The sequence below is a fragment of the Carassius gibelio genome, chromosome A1, assembly GCF_023724105.1.
Source record: "Carassius gibelio isolate Cgi1373 ecotype wild population from Czech Republic chromosome A1, carGib1.2-hapl.c, whole genome shotgun sequence".
Taxonomy (NCBI): Eukaryota; Metazoa; Chordata; class Actinopteri; order Cypriniformes; family Cyprinidae; genus Carassius; species Carassius gibelio.
This window is the reverse complement of record NC_068371.1, coordinates 23,725,971-23,751,411: the sequence shown is the minus strand read 5'-3', so window position 1 is coordinate 23,751,411 and position 25,441 is coordinate 23,725,971. Positions and strand designations below refer to the sequence as shown.

The following is a 25,441-nucleotide window of genomic DNA, read 5'->3' as shown; positions in this document are numbered from 1 at the left end:
CTGGTTCATCTGTAGACATATTAGTGTGTTGCATGGTTACATAATTCTCATCACAGTCGTCGGAGTCGCTGCTGGAGGCAGTGGTATGCCCTGACGATGGTCTGGGGGCCGCGGTACACCTAGAAGGGCTGAGGAGCAGGACAACATTTACACTGACGCTCGCTCTCTCACACACACACACACACACACACAATGAACAGCAACACAAACACTCCCTGTCTGGATTTATGCAAGGTCTGAGCTGTATGTCTTTGGCTGATAATGTGTAACCCAAAACACACTGGCAGTCAAAAAGACCTTCAGTGGCATTGATTCACACACACTTTAAGCGATCCAGACACATGAACCTCATAGCACCTACATCAATGTATCAAATCAATAAATAATTCAAGAATACAATTCATGCTTTTATTGGACTGTCATCACCACCACTTTTGTTATTATGTGATGTTAATTAGTGATGACAGCCGAATCACTTATTATGACATTTTTCTACCAGTTTACTAAAATGGGATGTTAGGACAAGACTACAGGAATGCATGAATGATTAGTTATTTAGCCTGTGGTGTCCATGCAGAACCATGCTTCAATACTGATCTGTTTTTAGAGGAAACATGCCCGACACTTACTCCCTCGTGAAGGACCTGGTCACGGGGGAACGCACCGGCGCTGTACACTCCTCCCACTCAGCTAGAGGCTTGATCTCCAAAGGGGCCGGCCTACCTGCTAAAATATATATATATATATATATATATAAAATCCATCAGTTTAAAGCAGAATTTTTTTTTTTTTTCAAATGACATAATACGCCCCAAAAGTTTGGCCAGATACATAGTTATTATCAACAAGATAAATAATATTAAAAAATATAATTAATTACAATAAATTGAGTGAATGAAAGATTTACAAATATTTAAACACAGATTTGCATGTAATTGAGATTGCGGTTCTCTACTTTTAGCCAGTAGAGGGCGATGTCTGCTATTTAGTCCATAATTGGAGTCAGAAGTCACCTTTATTTAATTCACCTTTCTTAAGCATACTTCACTTAATTTTTTCGCACTTAACAAGAGACTTAAGCCCAATTCAGGACCAAGAAATGAGAAATGAAATCACACCCGAGTGAAAACTGGAAAGGTTGAAAAGAAGGCCACTGCCAAAGGAAGGGAAAAAACGAATGATAATCATGTATATCCTCTTCTCGTCCCCTTCGCACATATACACACAGCACCTGATTTATTTAATTCAGCTGGCCAAAAACTCTGCTAAAATGAGATGCTCCCAATCTGGCAACAGAGGAATAGCTGTAGCTGGCTGAAATGCACACCAGCTGGTGCCAGTGTGAGAGGGAAGAAAGCACAGACTGATATGCATCTCAAGGCCCTGAACTTTTTGGACACATAATGTGGCTTGAGCAAGTTTCTGCTAATACACACACACACATATATATTATATAATACATATATGTGTGTGTGTGTGTGTGTGTGTGTGTGTGTGTGTGTGTGTGTGTGTGTGTATAAAATATGACTTTTTTTTTTATAGCCATCTTTGTACTGCTCTGATAGCATTTCATCAGCATTGAATGGGTGCCGTCAGAAGTCCAAAGAGTTGATGAACCCACTTGTGATGTTTTCACCACAGACGATCCATTGGTGTGCAAGTCATGTAATGCTACATTTCTCCAAAGCTGTTTCCATGAAAAAACAAAGTCATACACAGCTTGGATGGCCTGAAGGTGAGTACATTTCAAGCTAATTTTAATTTTAGAGTGAACTGTTCCTTTAAGCCATATTATTATTATTTGCATATTCAGTATTCAGATACAATTAAAAACGCTAAAAAATCTTAACAACCCCAAACTTTTGAAGAGCAGACTTCCTGATGGCAAGCAAACCTCGCTCCCATGGTTTTATCCAGACACCTGGATTGCTCTTCGCACCGTTAGTCATAATACGATTCATCCGCCCACTTTCAGCTCGTCAATATGACTCAAAAATGCTAATGCAAATGAGTTGGTTAAGTGTTTATAATGTTTATGACTCGTGGGTCAGTGAGCAGTTTGACAGTGAAAGGTGTTTGTAGAGACACTGCTGATTGAGTGTCTGTCAGATGTTAATCAGTTAGTTTTAACTGTGGTATCAAGTGTGTTAGCTTTCCTCCATCAGTTAAACACAAGCATCAACTCTACCAGAACCTTAAAACCTCATCTATCACAAATTCATTAGCTTAATAACCAGCTGACCAATTAAAGTAATAAATCAAACAGTCTTCGCAGGGACCGCAATCTGTGCACACAACAGACAATGCAATGGATAGCATCAGTGACATAATAATACAAATATTGGAGTGGAAAGCCAAGTTCTTCCACACACTGCATGTAGTGAATGTTTGTATGATAAGCTACATTCACACAGGCAGTGTTTGGGACTGGAAACCATATTTACAATGAATGGTCTCAAAGTAGCTTGAAAACGCTCTCTGTATGAAAGAATAAGCAAAGTCAAGCCCTCTATTCTATGAAGCTGTAAATAATGCCTATAACCAGTATAACAGTTACTTATGTAAATGTTGGGTAATATAAATGGTTATGAGTCCATTTACGGAAGTGTATTTAAGTATAAAATGTGATTCTCACTTTCATTTATAACATGTGAAAAAAGAACTACATTGAGCACTCTAAAAAAAAAAAAAAAGTAGTACAAGGAATACACCAACTTAATCGTTTTCATGTTGTGGCCGATAAAACAATAAATAAATTAAAATAAAATAAATTTGCATCAATACATATATTTTGTCTACCGTATTTTTCGGACTATAAGTCGCACCTGAGTATAAGTCGCATCAGTCCAAAAATACGTCATGATGAGGAAAAAAAACATAAATCGCACTGAACTATAAGTCGCATTTATTTAGAACCGCAAGAGGGCGCTCTATGTCTTCAGTGTAGTCTACAGGAGCACTGAGCAGCATATAGCGCCCTCTCGTGGCTGGAGACAGTAATGTTTTCTCTTGGTTCATTTCTCTCAGTTCATGTCAAATTAATTTTGATAAGTCGTACCTGACTATAAGTTGCAGGACCAGCCAAACTATGAAAAAAGTGCGACGTATAGTCCGGAAAACACGGTAATTAAATTATAAATGTGCAATATTATATATATACAGTGTGGCAAAAAGTCAGCCCCAAAAAAACAAAAAAATCCCGAAAATCACATTTTAGGGTTTTTAATAGATAGATAGATAGATAGATAGATAGATAGATAGATAGATAGATAGATAGATAGATAGATAGATAGATAGTAATTCTACAATTTAAACTTACAAAAGCTTCCTAGTTAGAACCATATTCTTCTGCTTCGAGAAAATAGCCAAATTCTCAGTTTGTAAGTCACTTACTGTATATCAAGGTCTTGACAGTGAAGGTCAGTTTTTGATTACATTTTATTTGTTCTATTACTGTATTCAGTGTGTCATTCACAATGAGAGCTTATTGAAATGACCCCTCAGAACTGAGGAGGTACACAGTGAGATACGTACCCCTTCGCAGTCTTGAGAATTCACCTATGGTTTGGGAGTCGGTTCGCTCAAGACCGACTGCTCTGTTTATTTTAGGGCTCTGACCTGAATTGGTGAGAGAAAACTTCTTTGTTACATGTCTCCTTTGAAAGAATCGGCCTTGTCTTCTTCTAAACTTCACACCCATGCAATTTAGCACAGTCACGGCCACCTCCATCACTCGTGCCTCTTCTCTTTCACCGAACAGATAAGTGTTGGGCTGCTGCCATGGCAACAACTCTTCATGCATTTAAGACATGCGATGAACAAGGCTTCCCCACAAAGACGGACTTGGGCGAGACATGCACAGGGTTAAACAGACACACGTGGGTGAGTAAAGCATTCACACCAACCGACGACACGCCAGCATGTGGCTCAGCCAGACAGAAGGGTTCAGTAATGTCTATGTAATATTAGGAGAAGTAAACCAACATATATGCATATAGCTGCCACAAGAAAATACCACAGGTCACCAGTGATGATGGCCTCAATTAAACAACAGGCCAAAAAGAGCAGAATATCACAATCATTTTTAAGACTGAAAGAGAGGTGTGTGTTCAGGTAGAAACGTTTGATACAGGAAGAGACCGAAACCAGATAGAACAGAAACTGATATTTCGACCTGTATAGAGCAGCCACTGAAAGAATAGAGAGGGGACAAACACATTAAGACACAAAGTACCCAACAACTGCCTATAAGATGCCACCAAAGCTGTTTGAATCACGCCGTTTTTAGAGAAAGCTTGCAAATACACAACAAACACAATAAGCCGTGGTCAGAAGAGCAGCAGAAGGGACACTGGACATTTGAGAATGACGGGAAAACATTGAGTGTTGTGCTTGGCCCATGTTTAGAAAATAGAAAATGATTTTAAAAGAAGACCTATTTCATTACACATTATCATGCACTACTTGGCCAAAAGCATGTGAAAACCCGAACATCACACCAGTTTTAATTTATATATTTTTTTAAATAAATAAATAAAATATATTTATATATATATATATATGTCTGTCTCAATGTGTTTTATAGCCGTTTATTATTTACAGATTAGGTAATTATTAATTTACAACATGTAATTACTATGGAGTTAGGTTTTGGTTTAGGATTAGTTTCTTGTTTTTATGTATAATTTAATTGAATTACTAAATAATATGTAACATGTACAGTGTGGGATTACAAATTTGTACTATGTTAAATCTAGTTTCCAACGTAATAGTATGTACTTTGTGTTTTTACATTTTGAGGTTAAGATTATGGCATTCTGAGATTATCAGGTCAAGCAGCCCAGGTTCCTGAGACATTAACCTTTTGTCTTGATGGTAGAGCAAGGTCCCAACATAAAGGTGCCTGCTTAACTCGAGGCACAGCTGTGCCTTTGTTTCTATGATAATGTGAAGGTATTGGTGATACGATCAGGCACTTCTGTATTTAAATGACACTGTTATGCTGATGAGATCAAGGCTGGGAAAATGCCAATGTCTGTCACTTTCCTGATTGCATTTCCATGCTCCCACCTCTGTGTATCCCGCCCCCTTGAAATGTATATAAACTGCAATGTATTAATGACTAGTTAGACTTTTGATGACTACAGCGCCACGCAGAGCAAGCGTTCTGAATAAATAATTCTGCTGAAGATTAGCCAAGAGTCTCCTTGTCTTCCCTTCTGAGTTTCTTCTGAGCTTCTGAGTTATATATATGAAAACTTTTATTTGCACCTAGATTATTTTTATACTTTATACAAAGGGTTTAATTTGCACCTTTGTGTTTCCACCCAGCTTTTGAATAACTCAAATTTTCTACTAACAATATTTGTCTAAGAGTGCATTGCTGCTTGAGTTCATGCACTTGCTAGTCATGGGTGTCACTGATAACTCCAAACCTGTTCATTACACTGTGTTTTCACATAGTTATGGCCACGTGGTTCATCTCCTCTGCATGTAACTTGCTGTCTATTGCATTAGCCAGTGCTCGGGAACATTAACACATTAGCTCGGAAACATTAAACCATAACTGAAGATACACAATGGTTTCGGATGAGCGCAGACAGCTGCTGCCATTAATGTTTAGTTCAATAGTGCTGTCCTAGCTGGCTCCTGATGTTTCGGCCCACTTGTGCAACTGTCAGTACGTCCCCTTTTTGTCTCCTAAACCAGATTGAAATTCCCCTCGCAGGTCTGCACCATCAAAGGGATCTTTCACTAAGGCACAATGGGGACAGAGGTGACCGCTCCAGGCTCCCTCATACCCAGGGCTCTGAGTCTGTAGACAATAGCTTCTTTTATTCGTGAGGTCACATGCTAACCATTAAAATGCATTGAAGGTCATTGAAACAGCAGTTTGGACTCGTTCACTAAGCAAGTTATGATTGCATGGCAACGAGGAGCCTGAGAACTGATCAAAAGTTGAAATTAAACCTTTTTATAAGCATGGGCCGGCACCTGTTAGTGAGAAAGGTGGTAATGAGAGTTGCTAAGCTGAAGAGACGAAAGCACTGTACACATGAACACAACTCCTCACATATATCACACACACACATTCGCCACAAAAGAAACAAACCCCAGGGCTCACCTTTACGGTCAGGTTTGAGGTTGCGGTCTACGGGTGGAGGTTGGCATTCGGGGATGTGCACCGGTCTACGTGGTGGGGTCTTGGGGCTGGAGCGGAAGCCCATGTGGGCAGGAGGCGGCACCTGTTTTCCGAGGGAGGAGAACTCCACTGTGCCCGGTGTCATGGGCACATAGTTGGGCTCCTGGATGGGTTCTGACAGGCTGCTGGAGCGCGGATGTGAGGAAGAGTGGACGCTCATGGGCACATAGTTCTCAGTCATCTCCTCACCTCCTACTGGCACCATGCCTTTATTCTTCTACAGGCATTCAAGAGCAGAGAAGAAACTGTTAGGGATACTAAAGACACTCGAAAGAAAGGACCAAGTTTTAAAATAGATAAAGATTATTATTATCATGAAAACTTACAAAATAGCTGTTGAAGCTTTCGTTAAAATCAAATGAGCAGCTTTTATCTGAGGTGAAGGGACGGGGTATATCATAGCAGTCTTGAGATCCGTAATCTGTGAAATAAAAAAATAATAAAAAAAAAATGAAAGCAGGCAAAAAGAATTAATAAAAAATAAAGTCACAGAACCATCTCTATTATGCTCAGCAAGTCTGCATTTATCTTTATTAAAACTATAGTAAAACTACGGTAATATTGTGAAATGTTTTATATTATTTAAAACAACTTATTTCTATTTTAATACATTTTAAAATGTAATTTATCCCTGTGATGGCAATGCAGAATTTTCAGCATCCATTACTCCAGTCTTGTATGTAATCAGTATGTAACAATCTCAATCCCACAATTCCACCAAACAACACTAGAGGGACCCACTGATGACCACATGACCACACTGTTGCAGAACAAACAGCTTGATCAACACCTATTAAAATCTCCTGAGTGAATGCCATTGATTTGCCAGAAAATAAGAAAAAGTCAATAAAATCAGGATTTAGACTCAAAATAAAAATGTCCACAGCGCAGATATCCGTATTCATACTGTACCTGCTCACGAATGGTAAAAACAACAACAACAACAAAAGAGTGGGTAACATTTTTGTGCCTTTTATCATATATTTCCAAGCATTCTGGCAAACTGTAAAATAAAATAAAGTTAAATAAAATAAAATAAAATATCAATAAAAAAAAATCATTAAAAGGATAGTTCACAAAAAAAGACTCATTCTAAAGCCACTTTTTGTAACAAATATTTCATGTTGTTCTCATGTAACGATAATGGCTTTAAATTATCTGTTGTGGGTCATTTCTCTGTCAAATTTGATGTGCAATTAATATGAGAGTCATCAAACATTTTAATCCATCGACAGCTCAGAAACTAAACTGTAAGGCTACATGAACTACTTACGATACTGAGCTTGTATTGTTACTGAACTGTTGCATTCATAATGATGAAGGAATAGCACAGGTGAGATAACTGATATCCTCCTACCTTTCCGCAGACAATCCACTGTACCAGTGTTGCTCCATAGTGCTTTGCTCCCTCCTGCACTGGATGGCACGCAGTAATTTCCGTCAGTCTCAGACATCGACCGTGGCACCACATATGTGTCCGTGGGTGAGCGCTCTGGTTGGACTGATCCAGCGGTCAGTAAAGGCTTAGGCGGACGAGGGGGTGGTACCACATCTGTGGCCCCCGAAACAGCCTCTATCCCAGCTGTACGAGGAACCTGGTAGGTGCAGTTACTTCCAGGTGTTGGTGGAATATCATAGCTAACTGACAAGTTCCGCATATGGGCCTCTAAAGAGGGTTTACGACCAGGCGTGTTAAAGACATAGAGTTCACCGGCCTCACCGTCAGGAGCCGGAAGGGAGGACGCCGACTTCGGCAGCAGCACAGTGTCCTGAGAGTAACTTCGGGGCAGGTGGTACACACCCTGTGAGTCGGCTGAGAACGACTGTCCGCGTGAAGGAGGAGAATCATAGAGCCCAGCGCCATGCTGGCTAGGAAAGAAACCATTGACCGAAGTGTGCTTGGAGGAGGAGGAGGTGGGAGTGTGGTGGGATGGGAGGTTGTCATTACAATCGGGTTCGGAGGAGGTAGACTTGGAGCATTCACCACGGGACCTGTAAAGAAGCCCACGTATGAGATAAAGATTGTCAGATTGCCAAACTATATGAAAACAAACTCATTTCTCCTCATCAGTACAAAGATATTGAAAGAAAACACCCCTTCAAACACATACCATGCTATTTGTGAAATCATGCTGCCTGCAAATAACTTTTGTCATTATGAAAAATCACAATGTGAATTAGTTTTTGTGTTTTAATTAACTTGGCATGGAAAAGATAATATATAGTCAGTTGGTCATTACTGCATAATGACTGAATCCTGAAGTGGTTTAATTTGCAATATTGACCAGCCAACTATAATATCCTGCTTATTACACAGCAACTTCAGAGATGCATTCATTCAGTAGTTTGGTGCAAAGTTAAAAAGTTTTTCACATTAAGAAGGTGTGAAACCAGAAGGGTTGACAAAGAAAAATAAACAGTGTAAACATTGCTACAGCATAATACCAATAGTAGTGAAAGTTTCTTCCTTTTCTTTTTTTTCTTGGACAGGTAAGGGAATTAATAACTGTCTTAAGGCCCTGGTATACTTCACTTTCCGGATTCCATAGCCAGGGACAACAGTCAAATATAGTTTAACGATCATTACACAACATTTGATCACATAAGGCAACGATTAACCAAATGTTGTCGAGTATTCCAGAAATCTGTATAATAAGCATCTGGCAAGGTTAGTGCCAAACACAAGCATGCATGTCACATTTCACACAAGTCCTGGTTCAAAATATGCATACACACTCTTTTAAGCACTGAAGGCAAGAAAACATACAAACCTGTTTAGTCAGTAGAATTTAAGTTGAATACATAGTAAGTTATTATAATAAGTGTGCAGATTTTCAGGTAAAAAAAAAAAAGTTATTGTGTGTGCTGTTTAGTATTGTTTTCTTCACACTGATGCTCTTCACTCACTGACAGTCAGGAGGAGCGCTCCTGCTCCCACACTCCTCCAAAAGCAGGTATTCCTGCTCCTCTCCTAGAGCAAAAGGGGCCACTGGACTACACCACACACACAAATACATACAATCAGACCCATATCTGCAGGTCTTCCCCCATAGCACCCGAATGTCCTAAAGCATCTTTGTCGGAGTGGATGGTCTATATAACAGCTAATACAAAAACAAAACAGTAACAGGCCTACATTACAAAATACTGGATGAGCCACATTCTAAAATAGCTAATATACACATACCCCTCACGTTGTGCGATACGTTACACATCTTACCTATTAGGCTCTGGTTTCTTGCTCTCACAGTTGAGCAGCCAAAGGTAGTCCTGAGGCTCATCCAGACTGGAGGAGGACCCCAGGGGTCTGATGCTGACAGGCTGGTAGGGAGGAGGCAGGTTGGCCAGTGCAGAAGCCCCTAAGGCTCCTCCTGGCCCTCCGCTAGGGGCCGTATCCACCACCATACCGCCTGGCACATTTGCTTGGTGAGAGATCTTTCCAGAGTCTGTAGAAAGAAAAGAGAGGAGAGATTAACGCTGAGCTTCACACTTTATGAGATCATAAGCCTTCAAATACACTTAAGATCATACCAAGCTCAGGGCAGCATTGTTTTAATCAAAAGCTTTTACTGAAACCATCCCTGTTCAAAACAAATTAGCATTGTGAAAGCCTCTCCGCAGGCTGACTTCTGGTAAGCTAAGTGTGACCTGATCAAATTAAATTAAGAAAATACAATGTGTGGTTGCCAAATATATTGGGCGTTTAAAAAAATTATTGAAATACTAATATTTAGCATATTTCTATACTAAATATTAGTAAAAATGTGTGCTTGTAAATTTATTGGAAGTACAAAAAAATTAAACACTAATATTTAGCAAATTGTTTACCTATTTTAACATTTGATCTATCTTTCTAACCATCCATCAATCCATTTATTTTTTGTGTAATTATTTCATGCTTAAACCAGAGAGCCTTTTGGGTACTGGAATATTTTTAGAATACGCCATTTGGAAAATATGGAGAGATGCATCTCATGATAATCATTTATTATGGTTTATAAACTATTAGCCATTAGTTATATTTTATATGCCATTTATTGATAACTAGCTTTTAGTTCTATGACCTGCTTGATTTAACCAATTTAATTGGTCTCATTGCAATACAAACACACCTCCAATGTAAGTGCATTATTATGAACATGTTTCTCTATTGTTTTTAAAGCTAAAAGTTGGCGACAGCAGGCTAGACCCCATGAAATTTCCTTCCTATGTTGACGGACTTCCTACTGAAACCTAAATGTTTATGTGGAACATGTTGAAGAGTGCCTTCAAGTCATTTTGGCAAAATTGTGAGCATCTAACGCGAGGCCAATTTTTAGGAGTACACTAACATAGATTAGCTTTGAAGCAAATAGATATGGGTAAAAAAAAAAATACAAAACTCCCCTTCTGACTTCACTGGGTGTTTAATTTGTATTGTATGATCATATTTATATTAAACTGAAAATTGAAAATGATGGATTGCCTGAAGATGAGATTCAAATGCAGAACAGAGATAAACATGTTACTTTGAGGGAGAATGAAATGCTTGCTTTTGTAAAGGGACTGATCGAGGACCTTGACCTTGTGAAAGTGCAGAACTGCAGAGAGGAACCCTGAACACATGACGCTAATGAAAGTGCCACTAATCCATGACGGAGTCTCAGTTTTATGTGGCATCTAAGCTTTTTGTCTATGTTCTTTTAAAAGAGCTGTTCTTTATTTCTGACTTTTTTATTTTTATTTCCATCTCTCTTTGAGCAGCCTACTCTCAAGGTCAGTTGAGTGCGGTTAACGTGGTGGTTGTGCGTTTTTGTACAAGTCTCTCTTCAAACTCTGCTTTCAGTTATTCAGTAAAACGCACACAAACACATCACTTGTGCGCACACATATTGACACCCACTCACACCCACTCATTCACTGGGTGCATTTGACTCTCTCTAAGTGCAGGCAGCTCAAGGCCGTCAGGGCCACTGTGTCTCTTTCGGTCTCTTCAGTTTTTTTTCTTCCCATTTTCCTCCTTCCCTCATTCTTCTCCCCTCCCCGCTCTTGTTTGTCAGACTTGCTGCTGAATCATCCAAGCCCTGGAAAATCCCCCTACATATTTGCATTCTCAGTACCCTGTTTAGTATCGGTGGCTAATAATGACTATGTGTATTTGTAACAGACAAAATGAAGAGTTTGAAATGTACTGTTTGGTCCTGTTCTTGATATGATGCAATACAGCTGAAGGAGCATGTGTCCCACATTTCCAAACACAGACACATTTAACATTAAAGTAGAAAAATATAGTTGTCACAATACCAAATTCAGCAGTAATACTCCTATCAGACTTCCTTCTAGAAGCTATGATTGTGTTGCTAAATACACTTCATTGAAACTCTAACAAAGTTGAAATTGAAAAAGCTTCCTATAAATCGTTACGTGTTATTCTCCCAGAAGGCTTAACTTTTTGACCAATCAGCTTAGGACTTTATTTCTGGTCTTTTCTAGACTGTGTCTATCCTACACAGGAGCAAAAGTTCACGAACCGGCCAGATGTACAACCACAAATGTTTTCCTAAGCCATAGCTCAAACGTTCGCTTCCTCATTAGAAACCAACATGAGCATCATTTACCACAACAGTACTCACAAGCTTCTGGACTTCACATCACTTAAAAAAAAAAAAGAAAAGGCCAAAGTGAGCTGATAGCGTCTGAGATCAATACAGCTGAGCTGATGGAGACCCTGAGGTGCCACAATGAATCAATCTTAAGGGGACACTTTGGGCTTTCGCACTTCAGACTCACATCTGGATTACAGTGAATGACCATCATGCCTGCAGGAGTGCAAGCATCCAAGCATAGATTTGTCAATAAAATACTTATTTTAAAAAAATACAAAGATCAAGAAATCAAGAATGCCCTACATTGATTAAAACTGACAATTCTTTGGTAAAAAATTACAAAAAGGAATTTATTGATCAAAGAATCCTGGAAAAAAATTGAGCAATGTATGCAAAAAATTTCAGCAGCGCAACTGTTTTAAACACTGATATAAATAAAAATGTTTTTTTAAGCAGCAAATCAGCATATTAGAATAATTTCTGAAGGATCATGTGACCCTGAAGACTTTAGTAATGGCTTCTGGAAATTCATTTATGTTGACTTCATGCTCATGAGACGTCACAGTAGTTACTGACTGCTAGTTCATGTCACAATATGCAGTTAAAGATGCGCATTATGAGTTTTGCCAGTAGTATTAAAAAAAAAAAAAAGTATTAAAAATCTTTGTATTGTTATTATTATTATTTTAGCCAATAACCAAAAGTGCATGTGTATAAGGTGGGATTTTAGATCACGCTCATAAACATGATCCGTGTAAACATCCTTTGAAAAAATGTATTCTCATTATTTGGAACAAATTGGATTTCTTTCCCATCAAAAATCTTCCTCAAAAGTACTGTTTAATCATTTGAAATCGTAATCATTAAATGATCTCGTGTGTGTTTGCATGTGTCATGATTCACCTCCTGACTCGGTGGGGTTAAAGCCACAGATCTCACAGATGCAGCGCACCCAATTGTTCATTTCCTCTTCAGTGTCTGCCACCAGGTAAAAGATCCGGTCGATAGTCTTGATGTCAAAGATGAAGCTGTGCTCCAGGTCCTTCTTGTTGAATGACAGACCGGCGTCCACCTGCTCACACAGGTTCAGGTCGATCACACGGATGGGCTTCTTGGCATGGTCATTCTTGAAATACTCCAGCACGTCTGGGTCTCCTGACAGCCTCCCACTGCGCAGAACAAACCATCGCTTCTTCCATGCCTGAAAGGAAACACATTCAAAGAGTCACATGACTGATGAAAAAGTCACTTGCTGAATGATTCTCCTGATCAATTTTGCCATGTCAATTCGGTTGACCGCCATCTTTACAAGTTTTGGAAAAAATAGTCTGCTTAAATGCATGAATCTAAATCAAGAAGAAACTAAAAGGATATTTTAACTAAGGCAAGACTTCCATTTTTTTTTTTTACAGCAGCCATAATGGCCATTTTGGTGAAAACATTTTTTTGGGGTGAAATTTATGTGAAATTTTCCACTTGTATCAAACAAATCGACTGGATGGAGTTTGAACTTAGAACAGGTCCACAGCCTACGAAGAGTTCATCAGAACTTTCTGGAATAACCATGCTGTTATGTAATATTATTACATGAGAACAGTACCAAATTAACACTAACTGCAGGAAAAGCACTCAGAGATGTTTCAGTCCTACTACTGATCCAGCCACATCCAGTTGACACTGTGGGTTCAGACAGGCTCGCTCTGGCAAAACTCTGCTTAGAGATACTGGCTAAACCCTCTACAGACAGACTTTAATTTAACACCACCAAAAAGCCTGTGAAGCACTCACATTAAAAGAGGTAACTGACAATTACAGCTTGATTATGCATGCTTTTATCCATTTAAAACAGAGGCAAAATGGAAATGCTGGATTTGCATAAAAAGCAGAGTTCAAAACGTCATGGAATGTGACAAAGCGAAGGGGGCAGCAGTTCAACTCTTCGAAAACTAGCCTACAGGAATCTATCAGATGGGAGGCCGTAAAGCACAGGGGAAATAAAATAAAAGAGGACAACACTATGTGAAAATGAAAAGCATAAGAATTAAATAAATTAATCAGATGGAGAACAAAAAAAAAAAAAACATACCTTCACAACAAGATGGACTGAAACTGGATAAATAATACTGTTTGGTATAATGGTCAACCTTAAGTTATTATTAATATTCGTTATGATTAACACTATTCTAAATTCCAATTCTCACTTTTAACTAAAAGGTAACCTTTGCCTCAATGAACTCATAAATTGTGGCTTATTAATAATCAGTAAGGTAGTTGTCAGGTTTAGGTTTGGGGTAGTTTAAGGGATCTAAAATATGGTCAAGTAGTAGTTCCAACTTTTTGCTTAGATATGCCCCTTAAACTCCAACAGACCACTCTGTCTTAAACAAGATTAGGAAACTAACCCTGAGGAAAAGATCACAGGCTTCTGTCATTAAACTGCCAGACTGCCAGGAATCTCAATCTGTGTTGTTGTTTATTTTTTACCAACAGGTTTGGAGGGGATTAATGCTGTACTTTACCCCCTCTCAGCTGTTTTTCCATCCACAGCGTTCTCTTTGTTAAAGAGCCAAGCTCTGGCCCTCTGGATATCACCCCACTGCATGGCAACACAACAGGCAACAGCCCGCCATGCCAAACCAAACACACACACAACATGACACCCAACATCTGATCAGCATGACAGACCTAATTGTATTATGTGACCTAAATTTCCCAGTGAAGTATCATCCAAGCATCATATCTCCCATAGTAAGGTCAACATTCAAGAAAGTTCAAGAAAGCTCAACATTCTCAAACTGAACATTTCACTCTGCTTCATCTTTTAACTGCAATATAAGATGTATTTTAAAATAAATGATAATAGGAAAAAAAAAAAAAACATCAGATGGAGTGTGACAGGACAAGTCCTACAATTAACAGCATTAGCTTTGTTCCTCTACTATGGTTAAACTGACACAGAGACCTCTTAGACTCTGCTTTCCGCTTCAAAACAAAGCATTTGAAGCTCATATTACACAGATAGTGTGTGTGCATGTGTATGTTTACTGGCAGGAGAGAGCCCCGGCTAACCTGTCACACGGATCAGCTTACATGGGTACAACGACACAGACAGAACAACAAGATCCTGCAGAGCACTGCTTCAGTGAACCGGGAACATTCAGGAGAACTCACGTCAAACAAGACAATTGCTGAAAAGTTTCAATCAATAAAATGGTAGGGGGAAATGTAATAAACCAATAAAATATTATTTAATATTCAAATGATGCTACTTTTTTCCATCCAAAATGTATATGCACACACACACACATATACATACATACATACATACATACATACATACATACATACATACATACATATATATATATATATATATATATGCGTTTTCTCCTCATTTCCAAAGCGCTCGTGCAGTTGCGCTCCTGAGGTGTCTATCGTTGCTAAGCATCCATCAGCTGCGATCTCCGTTACAACAAGGGAATTTCAGTAATGGATTTCCACCACCGAAAAACCCTTGCTGTAACTCTGCTACAAGATTTATTTTCGAAAGAAAAGTAAAATTACTCCGCTTGTGTCATTCTGAACAGCTGAGATGTTTTTAACTAGATGTGGTTCAGATGCGCCTGGAAAAAACGAGTGCGTCGCACCGCGTCTCTTCCATTATGAGCGGGCATACGAATGAACTTGAGCACAAAAAAAGACGTGATATGTAAATGGCCCCTTCATCAGTCAAAATGTTTACTTTCAGTTAACGGTTAAATGGTCTATATGAGCATCCCTAACTGGCATATAAACATAATATAACATAAAAAAAATATAATTTTGTTGTACCAACATGTTGGTATTTCTGGCTCTGAATCTGCCATAAAATAAAATGAAAGTTTATTGATCTTTGAAAAGGTGTACCTGCGCTTTTATGCCATTATCATTATATTAGTTGAAAATGGTCTTAGAACGACAATATTATCGTTTATTGCGATAATTTCATGGACAATTTATCGTCCAGCAAAATTTGTTATCGTGACAGGCCTATATATACATTTGAAACCAACATGAATACAAAGATTACATTTCTAAAACTTGGCACATGCATTTTAAACTAGATTTTTTTTTCTCGTTTTATTAATATTTATTCATTTTGGACATATATATTAGAATAGACTTAAACAGCTTCTGATTCTGGCTGCTGCATTAGAGAAGTCTGAAGGGGATAGAAATGTCAAACTTGTATAATTTTGGAGAAGCAGTGTCGTAATTTTGGAGTAAAGTGGCCAAGCTGAGTGAGCCATAAACATCACTCTCCAGTTTGTGGACACACTCTCTTTCTCTCTCTCACCTGCACAACACTAGCATCTAAATCGACACACTCGCCTTTGTCAGTACAGTTAAAAACACTCCCACATGACACCAATCCAGCCATCCTGCTCTGGTTTTGTAATACATCAATCCTACCTTGAGTCCCAGCTCCTGAATCCAGTGCAGGCACAGAGGGTGTAGTGTTTAGCCACCTGTGGTAAGTGCCTGTTCCATTTTGTTTAATGTCAGTAAGCCTGCAAGAGCACATGAAGCCAAAGACTCTTAAATCAAGACTGATCTGAAGAGAAGTGCATGTGAGATGCTCCGTTTACCAAAGAACAACGGACACAGCTGGTCACCTTTAAATCCTACAGGCATACAAAAATCCCTTTACAATTCTACAGAGTTTCAAGATCGAGTCTACATCCCGAAAAGTAATTCAGCCCCAGAAGTAGTAGGTAAAATGAACGTTTGTGTATAAGAAAGGAGAGGGAGTGGGGACAGGGTGGGACGAAATTGAAGAGACCCCTCCAAGTGTGGCAGCAGCTGTCTGCCTCACGCACTCACACACACACACACACACACAAGTGTGATGCATACAGAGGCATAGGGCCACAGTGTCACTGTCTTGACTTAACAGAGATGCCATTGAGGGACAAAATATAGGGGAATGCCATCCGAACAGAATCACTGACTGGTCAGTCTCTCTGCAGATAATTGACGTAATCAGGCACAGCAATGGGAAAAAAAGAAATAGAAATTATAAAAAATTCTAAGCAATGTGAGACCACAAGCTGTTGCTGTCATAGCAAAATGGCACGACTCTCGTAGACAGTCAATGCATCAGCATTCCTTTCTCTCATGCCTGAAATTCCAAGCGCATTACTCTGCACCGCATTTTAGATGAGGTGCACAATCATATTGGGCTTTCTGAAACATGTAGACATGTAAAGTGTTTTGCTTCTCCACTTCTCAGCATCCTCTTCTACTGTTCTCATCATCGTTGTTTGAAATAATTACGTCTCTTTTGGAATCTGGGATTTTGAATGGAGCACTGAAAGGTCCAAAATTTTTGCAGAATATGAATATATAGGTCATTTAAGCAGGAAAATAAATACATCACTCAGAAATAACGAATTTGAAAGACTTGGAAGAGAGATATCTTAAAATAGAGGACGACTGTTAAAATAGAGGATGGATGTAAGATTCCAGATAAATATTAGGGCTGTGCAAAAAATCAAATGCAATTTTCATGCGCATCTCATCATTAAAGATGCTCCTGTAATCAGAAGTATATCTCCAAATCAGGATTTGGGTTGCCAGGTTTTCACAACAAATCCTGACCAGTTGCTTCTCAAAACTAGTCTGAAACTAGCCCAAGCGCGTTTTCAGGAGGTTCAGATATTGAGCCCCTAAAATGCGAATTTTACCAAGGCAACCCTGCCAAAAAACGTATATTTTCATCCCGGGAAGCAATTTTTATCGGGGAACCTTCTGGAAACGCGATTGGACTAGTTTTGAGAAGCAACTGAGCAGGATTTGTTGTGAAAACCTGGCAACCCTGATCTGAATGCACGTGCTGGAGATATACTTCTGATTACAGGAGCGTCTATACTGATGAGATGCGCATGAAAATCACATTCGATTTTTTGCACAGCCCTAATAAATGAGTACCTTACAAGTAAATTAATAAACAGTACAATCACATGCCAGACTCACTGGAAATACTTTCGTGTGATGAAATTCCTGCAAAATGAGATTACATTGTTGCAAGTTTTGCAACATTTTCGAAGTGAAATGTCCAGTGAGTGGCACTTAAGAGCATGCAAAGTGTTACCCGAAAGAGATGAACATGGATCTGGCAATGTTTCATTACATTGTTTGTTGTATGCATCACAGTAGTTTGGGAATAAAATGTGCTCTATTGCACGACAATAACGTAGCCACCTACATTAATCCCATTTGACAGTATAAACAAAGACAAACGTGAGATTACAACACATCTTCTGAAGCAATGCCCTTTTAGCTCACTTCTACGAGTCTCAATGTTTTACAAAATACACAAGCATAAGAGTGCTTGGCATCACAGGTGCAAGTCTAACCAGCTGAGCTACCAAGCAAGTTTACCATATCATACATATGGAGCAGATTATGTGATGCAAACTTCAAAATGTATTACTTTACAAATTTTACACTGTGGTAAAAGTATGGATTTAATTTTGTGCCAATATTCATCAAACAAATCCAGTGTTTTGTAAATAAACACAATCTGCTTTGCAAAGAAAAACTCGACTTTCAAACAAATGCAAAGTAATTTGCAAATACAAAACTGAGAGAAAAGGCAGAGGTATGGACAAAGTGTTTTACAACTGTGAGACTCATTTGCCTTTTTTTTTAAATGAGGAAACTTGGCTTGATTTTCTCACAAATGCAGTTTAGCAACGTCCTATTCCAAAAACATCAGATGGCGCTGTCGGAAAATTTACGCTAGTCTCCCGAGACCCGAAACAACTTCCCTGACCCTGGCAACGTTCAGGGAGTACAGCAGACCAACGTGATTGGGGCACAGGCAAGTTTCTGTCTTATCTATAATTAACCATTTAGATGTTTTCAAAAAGCGAGCCTACTACAATGTTTTATTCTGCTATATATGTTGAGCCTACAGTGGAGAGAAATGTTGTAGGCTACCTCTGCATTAAAAGTTTAAACAAGTATAAAACTACACATAGAAAAACTACTGAAAGGAGTAGACTAGTCTAATTCTAAAGATAGGCTACTATAATCAACTTAAAACTAGTTTAAGTTAAGCTTTATTGTGATTCAGCTGTATAAATGTACTGAAATATAATCTAAACAATAAAATCCCTTACGAAAATTAACTATGGTTTTGGTAAATGAATACCATGGTATGTGTAGTAAAGCTGCCATTCAACAAATGGTAACACTTTGTCCATACCTCTGCATTTTCTCTCAAACAGAGTTTTGTAATTTGCAAAATCACATGAAAGTCGAGTTTTTCTTTGCAAAGCAGATTGTGTTTATTTGCAAAACACTGGATTTGTTTGATGAATATTGGCACAAAATTAATTCCATATAAAAGCATTTTGAGGTCTTAACATACTACAGTGCAAGGAACCTGCAAAACAAAGTATTTATTAATAGATAATCTGCCTATTAACAGCACAGAATCTGAATCCTTCAGAGTAAAGCCTGCCACCAAATAATGTTCAGGACCAAAAATCTTAATCAAACAGAGTGGTCCTGACTGAAATATCACATACCAGTAAGATGAGATGGTTCAGTGTTTGTGAACGCTAGAAGAGAACACAAATTAGATCAGTGGTTTCTAAGGAGATCAGAGCTGGAGACTGTGTGAGAACTGACAGTTGGATCATTTGTAAGTGTGAGATCGTTCCGAGACGGAATAACCGTGACATGTTTGCATCTGCCTGCCAAAGCCACTCCATCTTTACTGTACAGTAAAGAGCAGCACATATCGTGGGTCCCATAGTGTGCACTTTACAGGACAGCTACTTGATGGGTGCGTTTATTGACAATGTAAAGGATACATGATGAGAAATATCATTTTTGTTAAAGCAGACACCAATTTAATTTAATGTAAAAGACTAAAGTCATTCAGTTTAACCATAAGTGAGCGGCCATGTAATGTTGCTGCTACTTAAATGTTTCAGATGGTAAGTCACATTTGAGGTTGAGGAACAAAATAAACTTTTGGATGTCCGGTGTACTGTAAATACCACATAGACCAGCTGTTAATAATCTGTCTGTCACGGACTACAATGACTTCGCCAATTTCCATGGACAGTCTTTTTTTTTTTTGATCGACTAAAAATTAGTCGACTATTAAGTGCAGCCCTATTGTAAAAAGCTGCTGTTTTGTTTAAAGCCAATGCTATGTTTTTGTTTGTTATGATATGTTAACTATTGTCACTTATTTTATTAACTGATTGATTGTTATATTGGGTCCTAGGTCTATTTGATGCTCACTACCACTTTGTGGATGTTTCTTTTTTTTCTTAATTTTCTCAATAAAACTAAATATTTAATAAAATGAAAAAATGGCCATCGTTCATTTATCTAGTAGACATAATAATATAACATTAAATAATATCATATTATAAATCACATCTTCAATCTACTACAAACAGACTAGAAGACTAGCATGTAGCCATACCCTGCAGTGACGCGAGATTAATGCTGATTAATCAATATTTAAATTTCTCATTGGTCACACCTTAATAAGACTCCTTTTTACCACCACCCTAAGTAACATGAGGAAACAGCCCTGTGTGTTTGGGTTAAAAGGCTAGTAACCGACGGGATGGCGGCTAAGTGCATAATAATAGAACTGGCCTGCCCAGACCTGAACTAATGAAGACACATGTGGGCACCTCCCCCTCACAAATCCACTAGCTCTCTTCATGACATCATTCTCTTAAGTCTCATTCCCATCCATCTCGTTACGCTACAGCCCTTTCTTTAGGTCATTCCATGAACAGTAAACATGGCTGTCAGTGCCAACTAAGCCACATGCAAAGATGATTCATTTAAATGGATTTTGATTGGCAGAACGAAGTTGATTTTGCACTCATTAAATAGAAAAATGAGATCTAACATGATAGCACCACATGAATGACCTCCAGCAAATACAATGATGTATATGTGCAGACTAATGGTGCAGTGGCTTGCGGTCAGTGTGTCAGAGTTTGTCAAACCAGGACAGATGTGGGAGATAAGAGGAAGAGTGGGGTATCAGGTTTGGTCACAGAAATAATTAAAGCTGCAAGCAGCATTAAAAGGGCCCTCGCACCTGGAGCCACCTCCACCCGGTGGCCTTAGGAAAATAGTGAATGTTGGGCAATATGCATTTAAAGTGGTAAACATAGGAGGAATATGTCAAAGTCATTTATATGTGCCAAACTTCCTGCTGCCAGCTGGTGGCGCTATGACTATAACTGAATAATGGCATGTAGATGTCTTTAGGCCATGACTTTATCAAACATGAAGTCTGGTGCAGACTGAACATGCTATGTTTCAGTTAGTGTTAAACATGACATATCCGGTTGCCAACAGGTGGTGCTTATAACTGAATATTGGCCTTTAGATGTCTTCAGGGGCAGATCAGACATTGTACGCCATGGACACACCCTTCAATGACATCTCAAGATCTTCGCAATTTGGCATTGCAAACACTCACCAAATCTGACGATAATCCGATTAAAACTGTAGGTTTGTTAAATACGAGGCCCAAAAACGCAAAAAAATTGTACAGGAAATTCAAAATGGCTGACTTACTGTTGCATTTAGGGCTTCACTTTTTTTTGTAGCTATTGGGACATAACACGTATGTACCAAATTTCGTACATGTACGTAAAACATAATGGGAGGGGTGCTTCATTGAAATTTTATAGCTGGTGCTATCGAGCCATTTTGCCAGACTCAATTCTGAAACCCATATCAGATGTAATTTTTCACCAGTTCTGATGCGTGTGCAAAGTTTAGTGAGTTTGAGCGTGTTTAGGCCCTCAAAAATGTGATTCACTTACATGGAGAAGGAAAAGGAGACGGAGAAGAATAACAAGAACAATTCCAAGAGGGTCTTTGCACTATTGGTGCTCGGGCACTAACAAGCTATGAGAGCATGTGCAAGTATGCAAATGCTGCAGCTGAAATGCTCCAGTGTCAAGAGGGGTGTGTCGGGATGCCTTTCTGCCAACAACACGCTGTCAACTACATGTCAGGGCGAAGCCCAGGTTGGGTCACACCTGCCACTTGTTTGTTCATCTTCCAACTCACGCTCTCGCTCTTACTTCATTTCTAGTGACAGCATGAAACTACAAAACAGCCTGGATTCCTAACTCTGAAATGACGCTGTATAATCTCATTTGGAAGATTGGCAACATTTTCTCAAAACAACAAAATTATTTATTTAAGAGTTTTTTTTATGTATGTGTTTTGCTACATGCATAAATATAAGCACATACACACACACACACACACACACACATGTATATATGACAATGCAGAACTGCATGAAAAGGTAATATTACAACTTAAGCGCCACAAACTTGCACATTTTCTCACTCTCATATCCTTATTGTTGAATTCTGCTTAAGACAAAATACTTTTATTAATTCTACATACATTTTTGGTTTTAAGACATATGTTACTCATTTGACTTTTTTAACGTTTCAATTGAGGAATTCACTTTAAAAGAGTGTCAGATTTTTTTACTGCAATGTTTCTATTACAATGTTGTGATACAAGACATACACTGTCAGAAACTTAAGAAAAGCCAGAAACAACATGAGAAAAAAACATTAACACCACAGGCTGGTTTGAAAATGGTTTACACAGAAGTATGTCTTTGACATAACATTTGCCTTTCAAAACAAGTCTTGCTTCTGATGATCTCAGATGCATCTTACTGGAATAAGAACAGCGCAAACCAACTTTTTGTTTGATAGCCCTTTGTTGAGCTCAGCAATAAGTTTTCCTAATTTCATTCTAAAACTGATCATATGACTAGCTACTTAAAAACATGATTGAAAAAAAAAAGATGAAAGCAAAGCTTGTCAAGACAGACTTTCCAATGTTAGCTTGACAAAATCGAAAGGGATGCAGTTCATGTCAGTTTCTAGAGTATTGTTAGGTGGTTTTAAGCTTTCTTAGTCAGAAAAGCCTGTTGTCCTGTGCTGAGTTCGGTGATGAGCATAGTTTGAACTATGAACTATCAAAAACTACAACTACTAAAAGAACTCTGTACAGCAACTAGCTAGCACTTCTCTAGGATTTTACCTAAAAAGACAAGAAAAGAGAACTGAGAGCAGTAGATCGGACTTCTCATTTCTCCCATTTTCCACATACCGTTTCAAATAAGCGTCAACATGATTTGGGCCAACAACTAGCCACTTACAGGAAACCATAAGGTTGATTGTTTAATCCTGTCTAGCAAATACAATGATTCATGTATATGTTTATAACAGGATATGGGCACATAAACTTTAAAGAATCATTAGATCAGCAATTTTGCCAGTGGTATTATGCTGTTCTGATAATACGATTGTCATGCGCATCTTGTCAGTAAAGCTGGCTCTATAATCAGTACTAAATCTCCATCACGTGCTTTCAGATGGAGCAGCATTTACTACACAGAGCCGTAGTTCACTGATAAGCTACCCAAAATCACATTCTTAATCCCAGATGATTTAAACACTCAATAATGACATCGAGGATATCGTACTGCGATAGGGAAAGCAGCATAACTTGCCAGTGAACTATGGCTCTGTGTAATAAATGCTGTTCCATCTGAAAGTACATGAAAATACCACATTTAATAACATCCTTTTACTCCAAACTCACTTCATAATGCCAGACAAGGGTTTGAAATAAATCTTTCTGGGAGATGATGTGGCTTCTTACACAGAATAAGGCATGCAACATATTTCATAGTATACTAAGCAGTGATAAAGGTTATTTTGATTAGCATTGCATTATTATATACTTTATTATACTTGCGATTATAATAAGGCAAACTCAGATTCAACAAACTCAGCGGTAGAGCACCCTCTGGCCTTTGGATGGAGATTTACCAGTGATCACAGAACCGTGCTTCACTGAAAGATATGCATGACAATCGCAGCTTCTGCCTGTTCACGGTGTATCGCCTTTGTGATTTAATTCCAATTAATCGTGCAGCCCTAGTAGTATTTTTGCATAATGCTTTCAACAATGAAGTTGTTTACCACCACAAAATATATGTAACAAATAACAATTAACTTCCAGTGAATTATGGTGTTCAACTCAAGTCATATTTTTCAGAATTTTCTTAAAGTGTAGAATTGTCAAAAAAAAGAATAAAAAAATCTGTCATCATTTTCTTACTGTAACATTGTTCAACTTCAAATCACAAATTAAGATATTTTAATGAAACCTGACAGATTTCTGTCCTTCCACTCAACGTGCATTACATTTCAAGTCTAAAGATCAAAACATTAATTTCCAATGTTACAAAAACTGCATTCTTCCATCTTAGAAACATTGCCAAGCTACGAAACATGTTATCTGTTTCTGATGCAGAAAAGCTAGTTCATGCATTCATGACCTCTAGACTGGACTATTGTAACGCACTTCTAGGTGGTTGTCCTGCTTCTTCAATAAACAAGCTACAGGTAGTCCAAAATGCAGCAGCTAGAGTCCTTATGAGGTCAAGAAAATATGATCATATTACCCCAATTTTACAGTCTCTGCACTGGCTACCTATTAAGTTCCGTATCAGTTACAAATTATCATTACTTACCTATAAGGCCCTAAATGGTTTAGCTCCAGCGTACCTAACTAGCCTTCTACCACGTTACAACCCATCACGCACCCTAAGGTCACAAAACGCTGGACTTTTGGTCGTTCCTAGGATAGCAAAGTCCACTAAAGGAGGTAGAGCTTTCTCACATTTGGCTCCCAAACTCTGGAATAGCCTTCCTGATAATGTTCGGGGTTCAGACACACTCTCTCTGTTTAAATCTAGATTAAAAACACATCTCTTTCGCCAAGCATTCGAATAATGTATCTTTTTAATTGTGAGTGTAGTTGCATCTGTTCAAAGTTGCATTTTTATTCATTAGCTTGGGTTAAACTAATTTTACTTTGTTGGATCAGCAGCTATGCTAATGATGTCTGTATTTTGTTTCTATGTTTTGTAACTAGGATTTACACAAGCTCCAGTCTGGATCCAGAACACCTGAGAAGAGATGATGCTGACCCTCAGAGGACCCCAGATGATGCTAACCTTGAATCAACAAACAGAACTAACAATTATTGCTAAATGTGTGACTGAATCATATAATAACTTAATTAATAATATTGATAGTTCATCGTCTAGCTGACTACGTCTTGTATTATTATTATTTTTTTTTCTAAAATCCTGTCAAATGTGCACAAACTACTAGCTACTACTAAATATTGTAGAAACATAATTTTGTGTAAAGTTGCTTTGTAACGATTTATTTTGTAAAAAGCGCTATACAAATAAACTTGAATTGAATTGAATTAATAAAAAAGGAAAGAAAAAACAATAAGTCCGACTCAAGAGTCGAAGCGAGATGCACACAAGTCGTTCTAAGTTAATTATGCCTTACATGTCAGTATGTTCATCTAATTTTTTTTTTTTTTTTTTTTTTGCCTTACAAGGAAGAAAGTCATAGATGTTTTGAAAGACGAGAGTATAGTGGGTTAAAGACGAAAAACCTGAGTACCTGGTGAGAAAACAGACTATGCTACATAACTTTTTAGGCTCATATGTACCATGTCAGTCAAGTATCACAGCTATGTAGACAGTTGA

General features: G+C 38.3%; 1 protein-coding gene across 12 annotated transcripts in view; it reads right to left on the bottom strand.

Moving 5' to 3' along the window:
- Positions 1-25,441, bottom strand: part of LOC128016183 (GRB2-associated-binding protein 1) — a 69,839-nt gene that overhangs the window by 10,501 nt on the left and 33,897 nt on the right. For 4 of the 12 annotated variants that reach the window (XM_052600653.1, XM_052600727.1, XM_052600710.1 and 1 more), the window contains 9 exons: positions 12,691-12,988; positions 9,423-9,648; positions 9,110-9,196; positions 7,560-8,194; positions 6,529-6,623; positions 6,125-6,419; positions 3,535-3,618; positions 630-726; positions 2-128 (listed from right to left, as the gene is read on the bottom strand). In XM_052600653.1, the coding sequence (XP_052456613.1) occupies positions 2-128; positions 630-726; positions 3,535-3,618; positions 6,125-6,419; positions 6,529-6,623; positions 7,560-8,194; positions 9,110-9,196; positions 9,423-9,648; positions 12,691-12,988 (1,944 nt within the window). The other 8 variants (XM_052600719.1, XM_052600667.1, XM_052600659.1 and 5 more) reach the window with 8 other exon arrangements.